We start from the raw sequence: 16337 nt of genomic DNA on the forward strand, positions 1-16337 counted from the left end.
GCTATTAGTAACAAAAGAGATGACTTCCTGGTTTAGAGAGGGCAAAAAAGAATTCTCATCCTCAGCACCTCAGCAGAAGGCCAGAAGCAGATTTCAGTATATGCTGAGCATGATGTAAGCATGGGGTGGGAAGGGGTGGGGTGGGGGCCCTGCCCAGTGAGAAAGGTAAACCTGTCCCCATTTTACAGATGGAAGAGCTGAGCCCCAAAGAGGCAGAGGGACATGCTGCTGACCACATGGACTCCAATCTCGTTCTGACCCTCCCTCACTGTGCATTTCTCACTGTTCTCACTTCTTTTTTTTTTTTTTTTTTTTTTTTTTAACTCAGTCAGCAAGGCTTAACTCTGTGGAAAAGTCCTGAAGCAGTATTTTCCACAGAATGTCCCACCACCACCACACAAAAACAGCAGGCCTGTGGTCAAATAAATTAGGGGACGTGGGGTTAGGGAGGGCCGGGTAGGCCCCCTGATGTAGGCATCTGGGGGTCTGTGGGAGGCCATGTGCCCAGCACTCCTCCTGGGAGGCGGCTATTGTGGAGCTGCTTTTCTGGGGGGCCCCAGTTGGACAGGTGCACCGGAGCCTCTGGGAAACACAGGGTTCTCAGTGCACCCCGTGCCCTAGATGGATGTGCCTGAAGCACCTCCAACCCAAAGAATCCTTCTGTTTGCATATTCTGGCCCCAGATGGTAGGCAGGGAGGGGCACTGAGGTGCTCCTTCTGGAGGGGGTAGCTTAGGGCGCTTCACCAGACAGGGCTTCACCAGACAGGGCTTCCCCCCTGGCTTTAGCCGGCATGGCTCTGAGACTTGGTACAGTCACCTCAGCCTTCTGAACATAGCAGGTGCTCTGTGTATGCACATTGGAATGGTTACTATAAAGAAATGGTTTCTCAGCATGAGGAACTCTGCCACACACTCAGAACAAAGCTGCCTAGAGCGGAAAGCCCATTCCCCAGAGTAGCAGGATCCCTGGTGCCTTCAGGGTGTGCATCATTTGCAGATGGTGAGGGTTCCGGTGCTGGTGGGCCCTGTCTTGTGCTGACCAGGCCCCCAGCTCTCCACGCCATGGCTCATGTGACCTCCAAAGTGACCAAGAGGCCAGATGCCCATTCTACATATGAGGATGTGGAAACACAATGCCAGAGACAGGGTTCCAGAACCACAACTCCAGAGGAAGGGTCATGGAACCACACTCCGGGGTGCCGGATCCGAATCCAGGACCACCTGACTCCAAGGACAAGGCCTTCTCCAGCACACAACCTGGCCCCTTAGGTGCCAGAAGATCCATTACGGGTCTGGTCCGGAGTCTAGGCTCAGTTACTTCCCTTCCTACACGCCTGACCTCCAGGACCACGGAAGATGAGGTATTTCTAGCTAGAAGCCTCGGACTGGAGAATGGAGGCCCATGTCCGCTCTACCCCCACCTTCCGTGTGATCTTGGGTGGTAACCAGAGAGGCTGAGGGAGGCATGTCTGCTCGAGTCCCAGGCAGGGGTGGCTAGGCTGCCAGGGGATCACAGTGGGGAGGAAGTCCTGCCTGTTCCAGCCCAGAACACAGTGGGGAGTGCTGGGCACCCCCTACTAGAGCTTGTACCCAGCCTTGGCTCTGAGTTACTGGGGCCAGGGAGCTAGGCCTCTCTGCTCCCAGAGCTAAATATCTGGATCAGAGGTTGTGCAGGAATGGATGGAGACAGGGAGCCAGCCTAGCCCAGGGCTTGGCATAGGGCATGTGGTCAATCCCAACAGATATGGGAAGTGTCCCTTTAACTGTTTTGGAGCCTTCAGAGGCTGCCCCCTTGTCTTAGATGCACCCTCAAGGGGATGAGGGGGCCCTGAATACAGAGATGGGGGTTTTTGGCTGCTGCCTGGTACCCAGGGCCTAGCATGAGGGCAGCGCAGAGTAGCAGCCTCAGAGTGTGGACTGACTCAGTCAAGGGCGACCCAAGAAAATGGGGAGGTGTGGGGTGATAGAAGGGGGGGGCTCTGACCATCGAGTGGAACATTCCTATGTACTAGCCAGTGTTTGCAGGTAAGTGTGTGCATATGGTGAGGAGGGGGGAGGGGAGAGAGTGAGAGGAGCGAGAGATGAAGGGTGATGGGTGTCAACTGTTCCTGTTTCCCCCTGTCCAGCCTACTGAGGGGGTACAGCCTGGCATCCTAGGAGTCATGCAGGCAAGGGCCCTGGGGTGAGAGCAGGGGGTGGATAGAGAGGAGTGGGCTGGCCCTCTCTGCAAGGCCAGCATCACCCTGGAGCAACCTAACAGGGAGGGAAAACTCTGGGCTAGGCTGGCCAGGTGGAAAGCAGGCAAGAGATGGGAGCCCTGGCAGGAGGCCTGCCTGGCCCAGGGTGCTGAGGAGTGAAGGAAAAGAGGCAGGCAGTGGGTGGGGATTCTCCCAGACTGTTCTGGAAAGTGTGATGTAGGGAAGCTGGTGTCCCTCAGGGAAATCTGGGCTCCAGTCTGAGTGTGTTAAGTGCCAGGAGCCTGTGGCCCTCAGGGGTTTAGGTCTTGGGCCTCCCTCCTCTTGGAAGGGTCAGTTAGCAAGGTGCCTGCCTCCCCATATCAAATGGGTGCTGCACTCAACAGGGAGATTTGAGGATCAGACTCAGCCTTGTCCAAACGCTTGAAACACCATGGCAAGAACTCGGGGTAAATCCCATTTGGAGGATTAGCTGAAGATGCCTGCATGTCCCCCCTCCTCAAGGTTTTAGGTGAAACACCCCCACTTCCCTACCCCCTGCCCACACAAATCCTGCCTGATCAGGGTTTTCAGCTCTGGATTTTCCAAGCCTTCCATTACCTCCACCCTCCAGCCATTCGTCCTTCTTGACAAGGATGTTTTGGCTTTCAGAAAACACTAAATCTTTGAAATTACCCTTTGATATCGTCCTTCTGGGCCCTGGCCAAGATCAGGGCTTACATGTGGACCACAGAGTGAATGCCCTGAGCCAGGGCCCCCCCACCCCCAAGCCGGGCTTGCTTCTGTCTAGCCCCCATAACCTGACTTGCACCTCTCTAATCAGACCCCAGAGAACTCTGGCTCGGAGCCCAAGGCTCTGAGATGCCAAACCCTTGGGGCCTGGGGGTCAAGATTTGAAGGCGTTTTGATGTTCATAGAGTGCAGTTCCAGACTCTTATGATTCTGAAGCTCTATGCTCTTTCGATTCCAAAATCTCTGGAAATACCCAAACTACTTTTTTCTTGGTCCAAGCCACTGTCTGTCCCTGGAGCCCAGGTGGAAGCACAGCCTCCTCACTGATCTTCAGATTCCACTCAGCACACCTCCAGAGGCTGCTGCCCAAGCAGTGGCCAGGGGGTCTTGCTGAAGGAGAACATGAACCTGTCCTCACCCTGCCCGATACCATTTGGGGCCTTACCTAGGCCTCAGGGCAAGCCCCCTGCTATGCCCATAGCCTCTGTCCCTCCATCTGTCTGAGGTCCGGGCTCACTGGCTCCCTGTGGTCCCAAGCCTTTGCACAGCAGTCACCATGGTCAGAAATGCCGTCCGCCAGACCTCTCCCTCCTCACCTTGCCTCCTTGACCCTTAATCACCCTGGAAGCTTTCCAGGTCTTACCTCAACCTGGGAGGGTTTGAGGTGGGAGGGAAGCGTGTCTGTTTTATTCATCTCGGTCTCCCCAGCACCTGCACAGTCATGGTCCAGAAAACATACCTGCTAAACGAATGAATGGAATGTTCTCCTAGGACTCTGCCACTGCATAGGGCTGGGGTTGGGGACCCAGGCTGGTACTTGCTGTCCATGAGGAGGATATGGCCAAGGGAGGCCAAAGGGCTGAGCCTAAGGGGCCCGACTGTGTCAAGAGGTAAGGCCCCTGGGCCGCATGAGCCTGCGGCTATGTGGACAGCACTCCTCAGCACTCCCCTCCCAAACTTGGTGTAGGTATGGGTGGTGCCTCGAGCTGCCAAGGGCTGGGGCGGGGTGTGTGGGGCAGTAGTCAGATGCCTTTCTCAGTCCCTTCTGGATAATTTGGAGCTTGAACCCTGTGACTCCTAGGGCCACTTGCAGTCCAGGCAGCTGGCTCCCATGGCATACTCCAGCTGCACACTCCCCATGTCTGCTGGCCTGGCAATTCCTCAGGAATTGAAGCCAGCTTGTTCCCTGGACTTGGGCTGGACTGCACTTCTGGGCCCGAATGCCCCTTAGAGGGCCTGACTTTCCATCCTGTGGGCCAGGCTACCAGTAGCAGACGGTTGGGCCTGTTACGAACATTCCAGGGCCGAGACAACACAATCAAACCCAGCGCTGAGTCCGTGGGCCAGGGCTCAGATAAGTCACCTGCCCATCTGCCAGAAACACACCTCAAGCTATTAACAGGCTGAGCAGTGGCTACAGAAGGATTTTATTTTCCAATAAACAGGTAGAAAACTGTTATTTTGGTCAATAGTCACTGTGGGGGTTCCTCCCAGCTCGGAAGCCTATGAGTTGGCTAGGGAAGATAAGTCACATGTTGCCCATTTATTTGCACAGGCTTAAAAAAAGCCTGACTCAAACTATTTAAAATCACCCTATACCTCTGCTTTCAGTATCTCCACTCAGTGGACTTCAGAAATTCAAGTTTCTTTCCTGTTCTTGTCCCCCTGCCTTCTAACCCCCCCCATTTCCCCGCTCTCTAGCCCTACCCCATGTCCTGGCAAGGTGGTGTTGAGGTCAGCTACATTCAACAGGAGTTGAAAGGGTCGGTCTTGAGCTGGGAGGAGGGAGTTCTGAGGGGCTGCACCTCAGCCCTTCTCAGGGAGCCTTGGAATTAGGCCCAACTCCGTTCCTGAGTGATGTGACTTTTTAGGGTTCAGTGAACATTCCAAGGCCTCTGCCAGGGCCAATCCTTCTGTGGGTGGCTGACCGTCCCCAGGTGGTATGGCTGGCCCCTCTCCCTGACACCAGTCTTAGTGTATCCGTAGCTATTGCTAGAGCCTTCCTGAACCTGAGGTCTTCCCCGTGCCGTTTCCTTGGAAAACACTCAGCAGCTCCAGGATGGCTCGGGGAATGAGTGGGAAGAGTCCTCTCCCTTCTTACGCTTCCAGCATCCAGTGCATTGTCTCATTTCCTTATCTCTCAAGTTGCATTAATTGTTAGATGGCCTCAATTCCTTGTTTTTTTTTTGTAATTACAAGGGTAAGCATCCCTATTCCTTCAGTTGTGATCCCCACGGCTTTGTTCCTCCAATGATGCTGACACACAGACTGTGCCACCCAACCCTGGCCCTGATGCACTATAAACCCAGGGCTCTGGCGACGGCTGTGCCACACTCCCTGCCCCCCACCCCCACTCCAGAAGACACAATAATCCTTTAGGAAAGACACTGCTTAACTGTTTAACCCACTGTGTAGCCAAGTTACTTGACATCAGAACCGCCCCCTCCCCACCATTTTTTTTTTTTTTTTTTGCCTAAGACCCAGTGTTCTCTTGAGCCCCGTGGGGAACGTGGTGCTGTCCCTCCCTCCCTTTGGCCTCTCCAGCTGCTATGGAGGCATGTCAAGCTCCTTGTCCTTGCAGTCCTATCATCCTGCATCCAGCCCGGCCACCAAGCTCAACTGTGCCCAGCACCAGCCTCTTGGCCTCGCTCCTGCCCACACAGCCACTGGGCCTGTATACTGGGGTGGCCAGCATACTTTGTGGGACAACACACTTCCTTTGCTGACCTTTGCATGTCTTCCCATCTGGCTGCAGTGTGAATCCAACTGGGCAGCTGCACCGCACACCAGTGGCCGTGTCCTTGCATGTCCGGTCACAGCCTCCGTTGTTCACTGCACATGTCTCTGGGGAGGGAGAGAGAGAGAGACTTAGTGTCTTCAGCGGGAGGCCACTGCCCTTCTCCACCCAGGGAAGCATCTCCTGTAAGACAGGGGATCTGGATTCATATCCTGGCTCTGAGATGCTAGGGTGGAGGGGAGCTCTATTGCCTCTCTGAATCTCAGGCTCCCCATCTGTAAAAAGGGAGAATGATTTCATCACCTTGGGGTGGCTTGTGAGCATCCAATATGACAATGGATGAGAAAACGGCAAGCTGTAAAGGTCTGGGCACACTGTCAATAGGGTCAAATCACTCTTTGGGGGCAGGCTCAGAGTTTGGCCTGGATGATATTAAACTGCCCAGGGCTAGATACCTAAACCCTTGCCCAGTCTGGACTCAGTCCCCAACTGCAGACTGCTGGTTACTGGGAAGCAGCAGGGTTTCATAAACTCGTCTCAGCTCAGAGTGGCTGATGGCCCTGGCTGCAGTGAGTGGAGAGGCAAGCTTCTGAGCCCACAGGCCATCCATCACCTTGATGAGGCTCTCGGCCAAACATCTGTTCTCACTGAACTTTAAGCCAAAGGCATCTGGTTTTTGTCTGCTTGAAGCTCATCTAGTGCAGCTTTTTTCTTTCATAAGTTTAAAAGGGCTGGGAGTAGCTGGGATGTCCGAGGGCACTGGCCCATGTGTGTGGTAAGTGAGCCTCCCCAGGCCTGGAGAAGAGGTGTGGGCAGAGCCGGGCGGTCCCTGACCCCGAGCATCTCAACCTGGCTTTCTTCCTGAGCATCTGGTGTGCTTTTATCTTGTGCAAACTGTGGCTGAGTGGGCTTCCCTCTCCTCCTGGTGGCCAGGAAGCCAGGAGCCAAGTGGCAGCCTGGCTTTTGTCATCTGTAACCTCCTCTGCCTGTCTTTACCGCATGCAGTTCCAGCTGGGCACCTGGCCTCATGTGCCCTTCTCCCTGAAGACTTCCCCAATTGGCTTATTCCACGAGAAATCTATTTCTGCAAACTGCCTCCATTCCTCTCTGGGAGGAGTCTGGGGATGAATGTAAGAATAAATGAATAAATAAATGAATATATACCCCCAGTCACCAGAAGTCCTGCTGCTTATTATACCAAATTCCCAGTGTCTCCTTAGCTCTCCACCTTGGGGTGGGGGTCGGTGCAGGGCAAGGAGGAAGCCGGACAGCTCCTTCCAGGGAAGGGCATGTGCCTGGGCCTGCATCTGTGTGTTTTGCAGGTGGTGGTGGTAGGGGTCGCCAGGACCCATGTGCTTCCTACTGCAGAGGACACCTGCCCTCCTCAGGGTGCCTGTCTCTACCGAGACAGGGTAAACTGCAACTACCACTGAAAGCAAGTCTCCTTGCTGGCCCTCTGTGTGTGTCTCAAGTCCAAACCATCCTGCTGGGCATGGGCAGTTTCTCAGAATTGCTCATGTGCCTTCCCACTGCCTTGCCTTGGTAGGGTGCTGGTCCTGCTGCCAGGAAGGCCTTTCCCTGCGCGTCCTACAAGCCCAGCTCAGAGGTCTCCTCTGTGGAAACCTCTTGAATCCCCGTCACAGCACATGCCGTATCCTGCCTGACCTGTGCTCTGCTTTCCCATGCCCACTCATCTCCCTGCCATATCTACTGGGGCAGCAGAGGTGGGCAGGGTTGGGTGTGAATCTGGAATCTGTCTCTGTCACTCTGTCACCTGGGCAGGCCACCTTTCCTCACTGGACCTCAGCCCTCAGATCATGAAATGGGGATACCAGCCTTCCCTCCCAGTCCTGGAGTGAGCAGCAAATCAAGTTACCACTTACAAACTCTGGGCCACAGTCCTGGTGTAGTAGATGCTCAACAAACGCTATTTTCCTCTCCTGGGGTTACAGCACTCTAGGAGCCAGCACTCCCCTAAGTGCCTCAGAAGCCTTTCATGTGGGAAAGGCCCTCTGTGGAGAGGGGGGCTGAGAACATGCTTTTTTACTAGCTGCAAGTAATTAAGGGTCCAGCCCTGGGAGAGGCAGGAAGGGCGGCTTCCTGGGTGGCAGTGGGATGATCTGCAGGACCTCCTCGTGGAGCTGGAGGTGGGGCATGGTGGGGGCACTGGGGTGGGGACCCTGAGAAATGAACCCAGGCATCTGTCATCCAGCACTGGAGGGCTGCAGGGGTCTCCTGGCCCAGTCTGTGTCTTGGGCAGCCCGGAACTCAAGCTGGAACAGCCGAAGTCTGGCTTGGTGACAGACTCTCCCTCCTGTCCTGGCAGCCTCAGCCTCCCTGTTGCTCTACCAGTGGTGGGGCCTATACTCTGGGTCTTTGGAAGGCAGTCGCAGTAGTCTCTGACTCTGCCCTTCTCTCCTCTCAGCCTCTCATGGCAGTCCCATGGGACTGCACTGCTGCCAGCTCCCTGCCTTGGCAGACGATTGAGGCACAGTGGGGCTGCGAGCTGGTCTGCTGCAAGCGGCCGAACGGACAGAACCAGCTTGGTTTGCTCTGGCCCCAAGGCCCTGCAGGGTCAGGGACCCACCAACAGCCTTAAATCTCAGTCTCCAGCCAGATCCGGCTCCAGGTCCCACAACCATACAGATGCCCACTGGAGGCTTGGCCTGTCTCCCTACCCTGGTGCCTGGTGCCCAGGATCTGCTCCTGATCATTCTGCTCCTGTCATTGTTCTGGGACCTCCACATCCTCCAAACTGACCCTCCTCCTCCAGGCCACTGACCTCAGCTGACCTCTCCTTTCTGACTCTGTGAGCCTGCCAAGTAATTTCTTGAGGCTTCCATTTCCCACCTGGAGAAACGATGGGAACGAACCCTTCCCCCGGAACAACCCATTACAGTTGATAAAATACCTTCTCATCCATTACCTCATAGGGCCTCAGAGCTGCTCAAATCAAGCTACCACTTACAAACTCTGGGCCAGGGTCCTGGTGTAGGAGATGCTCAACAAATGTTATTTTCCTCTCCCGGGGTTACAGCACTCTAGGAGCCAGCACTCCCAGAAGTGCATCAGAAGCCTTTCATGTGGGAAAGTCCTCCAGTCACCCAGCTGAGGTCAGAGAACTTAAATAATTTGCCTAAGTAAGACTGGCTACATACTTTGAGGAGCCCAGTGCAAAATGAAAATGCAGGATCCCTGGTTCAAAAGTTAAGGATTTCAAAATGTTGACAGCTGAGCATCACACCAGTCAAGGGGCACTCCTGAGGGTGAGGTCCTGTGCCACTAGCAGGCTGCATGCCCAAAAAGCCAGTCAGTGTCCTGTGTCACACAGCTAATGCTGGTACTTGAACATTGGCTAGGAGACTCCAGGCTGGTGAGTGAGCCCAGTCAGACCAGGGTGCCTGAGGTTTTGAGAGATCCTAAAGCATGGCTCACAGTGGGGAGAACTGTCCTACCCCGCAGAGCTGAATGGCAAAGGGGGAAGAAACCAGGCATGAGACTGGAGTCTAAAATGTGAAGAGGCCCTGAAGGGAACCCCTTTCTTTCAGGTGGGAAAACCCCAGACAAGTTAAAAGCCAAGCAGTCTTCCAGGGCAGAGTTCCTGTGCTGGGTCAGGAGACAGACAGACAGATGGGGAGCAGGGGAGGTGACACACTCAACTGGAGCTCTGCCCTGCAGGCTGGTGCACTGCTGTCCCTCTGCGGTGGCTGTGCCCAGTGTGACACAAAGTCCAGCAGGTGCTCGAAGGACAGTCTCAGTTAGAGTGAAAACATGTGAGCTAAGGAGTCAGAAAAACAGGGTCCCACATGCTACTGGATGAGCTCAGCCAAGTCCATTGCTTCTTGGAATTTGGGATTCCTGCTATGTAACACAGAGACAACAATAATGACTGTAATAATTACCACAAAGTCCTTGCAAGGCCCAGACAAAATAAGGGACGCATGTAGTGGTGCTCTGTGAACTGCCATGTGACTGCTGACTCATGGTTGTGCTATGAACCATTTCACAGAACTCTGCCTGTGGAGTCTCAGCACCCACTGAGTAGCTGATTCACTTGGCAATTACTTCCTGAACCCCTACTCTGCTAGGCTGATGGGCCTGGACACAGTCCCTGGTCTCACAAAGGCCACAGTCCAGCAGGGAAGCAGATGGGTAAATTTCATCTGTTTCTTTGTGCTGCCAGTTTGGGAACTACTTGGTGCTGGTGGTAAGAAGAGGAGCCAGAGAGACAAGTCTACATTAACTCCACTCCTGGGAGCCAATGGCTTATCAGGAGACAAACCAGGGCCAGGGCCTTGTCTTTTGTGCAGGAGTCTGGGCCATCTCTCCCGATGGCCCGCACCACACCCCTCACACCCAGGGATGGGCTCCTGGGTGGCCCCATTGGCCTCACATTCCTTAGGACTTTCTGGGAGCCTCCACTTGGGGTGGCACTGTCCATTCATGTAGCCCCACCCCACCCTCATCAGACCACATGTTCCTTCAGCACAGGGCTGGGCCCAGCAGAGGTGCCTGGTGGGTTCTGCTTTATGACTGGATGGACAGATACTCTGGAAGCCTTAGTAGGAGTGAAATGAAACAAGTGACTAAGTCCTTGCCCTGAGATGATCTAACAGCCAGAAGACTCACTGTCTGTCTACCCAGCCACAGCTGGGGTCAGGGGACTGGAGACAGTAGGGTGAAAGCAAAGAAGCTACAGCAAAGACTAGCATAACCACTGCCTGGCACAGGCCACCACAGACACACCAATGTGAGGTGGACAGCCACCTGGTTGTAGTCTAAGGCCCAAGTGCCAGCCTAGCTGCTGTCACGTGCCTTTGGGCAAAGGGCTCTGCCAACCCTGACCCCGGTGCTTCCACCTGGGGTGCACAGGGCCTCTCCGAGGTGCTTATCACCTAGCTAGGACCCTAGCCAGGACCCTGGCCTGCTCTTGAGCTCTGACCTTGTGAGCTGAGCGTTGGTTCAGGGACCCCATGGAGACCTTCTGGCTTTGCTGCATCTGGTTCCCTTGCCCTCTGGCTGCCAGGATCAACTTTGGGATAAAAGCTGCACTCACTGGCATGACCCTCACAGTGGCCCTGTCTCCCATGTCTGCCCATTACCCGAGACCCCCACGTGCTGGCCATCCTGCTCTTCCTGGGGCACAGCACGCCCTGCACCCTGAGCTGTTCTGGGACAAGTGACTGTGGCCTCTCATGCTCCTTGTGACCTCCAGGAAGGCTGGGTTGCTTCCTTAACTTCCCACTGGCAAATGAGAAACTAAGGGTGAGACAGGAGATGCCGCTTCCTTCGACTGGGAGTACAGAGCTGGGGCCTGACCCTGTCCACCTGCACGCCAAACCATGCTCACCCACATGGCCTCTGTGTCTCTGCCTGGCATGCCCCACTCTGACTCTGCTGGGCAAATGCCTGCTACCAAGAGCTGCCTGGGGAGGGTGGCTCTTAGCCACCCCTAAGAGCTATGTCTGTGCTACCAGAGCAGGGGAGCTGGGTGACCCGGGAAGCCCTTGTGCTGGGCTTCTGGGTGAGGCTGGTTCTGGGTGAAAGGCTTGTGTGTGTAGTATGTTTGTGTGTGTAAGGGGGTCAGTTCAGCTGAGACCGGGGAGCTGTGGAGGCTGTGACTGCAGCCCGAACAAGGAAGCTGGGGCCAGGTGAGTGAGAAGGAGGCCTAAGAAGGCTCTGTTCTGCACCTGGCCCCAGTGCTGCACTGTCAGGCCCGAGGGCCCACGTCCCTCACAGGGGTTGCCCAGGCTGAGCCTTTCAGCACCTGACCTAGGATCTGATGCCCACTTAGGCCCTCTGCTGGCTTTAGCACAGATCCACAGAAATGAAGGCCTGCAGGCCCACACCATTAGGGGTTGCCTCCGCTTGCCTGAGAACTGCCCCTGCTCAGAGAAATTTTCTGTGAGGTAAATTTCTGTCAGTGGCACTGTCTTGCAGAGGCACCAGGGAAGTTCCCAATTTCAGGGACTTGTGAGGAGTGTGGAACCTGCCCTCCATGAGTCTATCTGGGGGTTTGCACATAGGTGCTTGCCAGGTGGAGCCCGCCGAAGTGGAGTGATGTGTGCTGGGGTCTGTAGCCGGGTGGGGGAAGCCTGAGGGCTGACGGCATCAGAGGCTGAGAAGAGGCTGAGCTGCAAGTGACAAGGGTGGGGTCTGCTCAGGCAGGCAGACCTTTGGGGGCAGGTGTTTCTCATTTTCTCTGAAGGACCATGTGTTCACCTTGACCTCCACCCACTCAGGAGGACAAGAGGCTCTCTGTGAGCACAGGTGGCAGGCGCAGGACCCCAGTAAGGCCAAGTCAGATCCCGCCCTCCGACTCCTGTCTTCACTCCAGTGACTGGGTGACAAGTGTGCACATGGCATCTGCTCTGAGTCACTCCCCAGCAGGGGAGCTGTATGGGCTCTCCTGGGGGGCTCCTGAGTGCAGGCCTTTGAAGGCACATGTCAGCCCTGTGGGTTCTCCAGCTTCCCTCTGTCATGTCTGAAGTGAGGTTAGGCAGTCCCCATGACCCAGGATTCTCACCTCACCGCTATGATCCCATCTTCAAAGTTCTGCTTCTCAATGGTGTTCCAAAGTGCCCTATTAAAATGCTAAGGGCCCGAGGAAAGAGAAGATAGAGACTACATTGAGTATCTGATGTGTGCTGCCCATGTGGCCACAGGCTGCCTCAGAGCAAAGACTCCAAGTGAGCACTTGCCACGTGCCACCCATGCAGCATGGACTGTCTCAGAGCATACATGGTAATAGGCACAGAGATGTGAGATGGCGAGGTGACACATTTAGTGACTCAGAAGCTGGAACTGAACCTAGATCTGATGAGAGAGCTGGGATGCTTCCCCTGGCCCAGAATAACACACTGGAGCAAGGAGTCACTGTCAGCAATACTCTCACTGAAAGCATCTCTGCTCTAAGAATGAATGTGTGGTTCCTGGCACAAAGGTGGAGCCTCAATGAATAGCCCGACTACACCCCGTTTCCTTGGACTGAAGGAGGAAATCTCCCCTGAGGAGCAGGGAGCTCTGGCTGTTAGCCCCATGGCTTATGGCCACCCCTGTCATTCACATTATCAACACATCCAGCTTGAGGCAGCACTGAGAGCGGCAAAGATGGGCTTTAGGGACAGATACTACAAGGAAGAATAGCTTTTGCCTCCCAGGTGGGATAGGAGCAAGAAGGAACCAGCAAGCAGGGTGAGGGTGCCACTGGAATCACAGGGTCTGGGGAGTATCATCTACTGTGCATACTGGGTCCTTCCTGAGATGCCAGCTGAAAAGGACTGTGCCCTGCAATAAGCCCCTGACAGTGTCTTCCACTTGTGGCCTCTGTGGGCAGTGGGTATCACTCCTGTAAGGCCTGCTTAAGGGCTGACAATGCCAGGGGACTAGGAGTCTGGGCCTGTGCTTTGCCCGGAAGGTTCTATCAGATTCTGAGTCAAGCTCCTACTGAGCGGGTGATCCCTCCATGCACCAGACACTCTGCCAGGGACACTACGACCTTCATTGCATGGCATCCTGGCATCTGATGATAGACTTGTGGCCCTGATGCTGACTCAAGAGTAATCTCCCTGAGAGCAGAGGCCTGGACTCCCCAGGCCACCGCATATACACAGTGAAGTACGGAACTCTTAGAGTTAGGTACCATGAGTCCTGCTTTATAGAAGAGGTTGAGAGAGCAAGCAATTTGGTCAAGGTCACATAGCTAGTGAGGGTTGGATAGAGCTGGCTTTGACCTCACTATGCCCTCGGTGGTCTACCCTGCCCCAGAAGAGTCCAAAGTTCTAGGTACCACTCATGCCTAATGCTGCAAACAGCTGTCTGGCCTGTCTGTTGGTCACCGGCACCCCTCCCGCCTTCCCACAGACGAAGGCGGGAAAGGATACCTGGTACCGTGTGGGTCTCTGATAATGCTGGCTGAATGGCAGAGTGAAGATGGGAGATGTCAAGCAGAGGCCACCAGGCTCCCTGAGGGGGCTGCAGGTTGCCCCCCACCTCCCAGTACCCACTTGGAATCCCCAGCTGGCAAACAGACAAAAGCCACATGGCCATCAGGAGTTGGAGGATGGGGTGAAGGGTGATTAGGTGGCATAGGGCATTGAAGTCAGATCTAGAAGGATTCTGAGGGTCCTTTTGGAATAAATCCCAAGGGCCAAGGCAACCAGAAAAAGATTATAGTGTTGTGTGTGTGTGTGCAAGGGTCTCAGTTTGTGCTCAAGAAGGCAGGCTCTGGCTATCCTGCCAAGTGGCTGGGAGGCAGGGGGCACTGGGCCGGGGTCTGGTGGGTGTACCCAGGGAGGGTACCCATTGAGGAGGAAGAGGCTCAGGTGACTTGACAACAGGCAAGGTTAAGGGTTGAGAACGTGTGGGGTTGGGGTGACATGGCCTGCAGTGTTCAGCCCCCACCAGGGTAGGGCAGTAGGGCACCATCACTATCTGTCCATGGGGCTCATCACCCCTCAGCCTGAGTCCAGAAAGCTGCTGCCCTAAGGGATACTCTCTGTCCTGGTGCAGGCCAGGGCTATGTGGGGGTCATGCCTGGCTCCAGTGCCTGGTACAGGCTGGGGTTGGGGAGGGTGAGTTATAGGGAGGCCTGGCAGGGCCCAGCTGCAAGCCCAGTGGTGTTTTATGCAAAGCCTGTGTACTGGGCAAGCCACAGAGAACTGCCCTTTGATGTTTCTACAGGTGGATCTGATAGATAAGCCCTTGAAGAGGGTGTTCCTGGCACATCCTTGCTTATTTGCTCCTGGAGGCAGGAAACTGGGAACACTTTTTCCCCTTTGTAGCCCAAGAAGGGATGTACTGAGGTCATCCTGGGGCACATGGCGGGGAAGGCCAGGGATCACAGTACCAGTGCCCAGGTCCTGACCTCTCCCTCACTCTCCCAGCCACCAGACCCCAGTGCCCTGGGAGCCCCAGATTCCACCTCTGGACAACCGTGGGACTGTGGGTGGTCCCTTGCCTCACTGTGCCTGGGCCACCTCCACAGGGTAACAGAGACTGCAGTCTCGCGCTCAGAGGTCCTTGGTGATCATCCCAAGTGCTGCCAGACCACACCATCCATCTCAGTCCCAAGTCCGTGCTCCTCACTGCAAGGCCCTACCATCTGACTTCTACCACCTGGCCTCAGCCCTCCCCTATGCAGACCCTTTCACAGCCCTGCGCTTTTGCTCACGGGATTCTCCCTGCTGGAGCTGTATGTTCTAAAACCCCACAACCAGGTTTAAGGCCAGAGTTTCCTGTGATACCCCCTCACTGCAGCATCCCCGCCTCCTCCTCACAGCCCCTGGCCCCACTCATCCAGAATGAGGCAGGCCCAGGACCCCAGGGGGCAGGGGTATGAAAGCACAGTGATGTGCCCCAGTGGGGAGGGCTGTTTCCGTCTGCCAGGACCTGGCTCCTGCCCCTGACCTCGTCTTGGAATCTGAGGAAATAGCACTGAGAAGTCAAGTCCTCTATTAGCTGTGCCTGTGGAGGCAAGATCTCCTACGATTTTTTACTTTATGAGAGAAGGACCTATAGACTGCCAGGATCAGATTCACGTCTCATCTGAGGCCAGAGAAAGGCAGAAAGTCACCAGACTCCAAAAGAAACTAAGGGGCTCATGAGTGGGCCCTGGAGTTTTCTTAGGACATGGGGCCAGACCACTCCCTCCAACCAGGCTTGGTCCCTGAAAGCGCCAGGAGTCCTGGCTTTGCCTTGGGTGGGTCATGCTCCCGCCAAGCTCATCTCTCCCTATGGCTGGCCACTGTCCTACCCCCTGCCCCTGCCCTACACTCGGCCCCTCATAGCAGAGTCACCATGACCCACTTACATGTACCAGCCCCACCAAGTCACCGTGTGGGATGATGCTGAGGGCAGAAGCTCCAACTTGACTCTGATGCGGGCTCTGACACCAGAGACTAGCCACACTTGGGGGTAGTCCAAGGACTGGGCTTTAGTCTGGCCATTACAATTCTTCTTGAGTGAGAGCCTGTCCCTGGGGCTCAGCCCCATAGGCAGAGACCATGAGTAGATGGGACCAGTCCACATCCCAAAGTCAGCATGAGTCCTGGTCTGTCCCCTTTTCCTTTCAGCCAGGCCTCCTCCTGAGCACCTGGCCCCAGGGAACCATCCTGTGTCATAACCCCCTTGCCAGCTCACACACCTTTCTGAGCCCCTCCTCATAGCACAGTATGTCCAGACTCCTGGTCTGATGCTTTTTCCCCAAGCTGAGTGCTGGGTTTTATAAAGAGTGAACTGAGGCTCAGAGAGAAGGTAGGTAACTTGCCCAAGCCAACGTAGCTTTCAAAGTGTGGAAGGAACTGGAAACAGGCATGTGGCTCCAGGGCCAAAGTTCTTCCTCTCCCCTGGCACACCCTTCCACTCACTCCCAGGGCTGGGGGCTTCTCCTGGCCCAGGCCCAGCCTCCTGGAGATGCTTGTACAATGATTGCTGACCAAGGACCTTGGGGATGTTGCAGCTGGCCCATATTTAGAGACAGGTGCTCTGAAGGCCAGAGCGGACCCTCAGAGCAGGTATCACTTCAGGCAAGAGTCCCCATTTGCGCTGCTGTGCACAAGCACTGCCAAGGATGACCCCAGACCCCAGGAGGAAGCAGAGAAAGTGCGCACGAGCAAGGCCAGGCTGAGAGGGGCAGGAAGATGGGGTAGGTGCCCGCTGTGGGGGCATGGAG

The 16337-nt window shown here is 55.4% G+C and overlaps 1 protein-coding gene across 5 annotated transcripts in view; it reads right to left on the bottom strand.

Moving 5' to 3' along the window:
• Positions 1 to 16337, bottom strand: part of SCUBE1 (signal peptide, CUB domain and EGF like domain containing 1) — a 165734-nt gene that overhangs the window by 68526 nt on the left and 80871 nt on the right. For all 5 annotated transcript variants that reach the window (XM_077169101.1, XM_077169102.1, XM_077169104.1 and 2 more), the window contains one exon: positions 5656 to 5772. In XM_077169101.1, coding sequence (XP_077025216.1) covers positions 5656 to 5772 — 117 coding nt within the window. The remainder of the gene's footprint in view (positions 1 to 5655; positions 5773 to 16337) is intronic.

This window comes from Tamandua tetradactyla, chromosome 7 (assembly GCF_023851605.1).
Source record: "Tamandua tetradactyla isolate mTamTet1 chromosome 7, mTamTet1.pri, whole genome shotgun sequence".
Taxonomy (NCBI): Eukaryota; Metazoa; Chordata; class Mammalia; order Pilosa; family Myrmecophagidae; genus Tamandua; species Tamandua tetradactyla.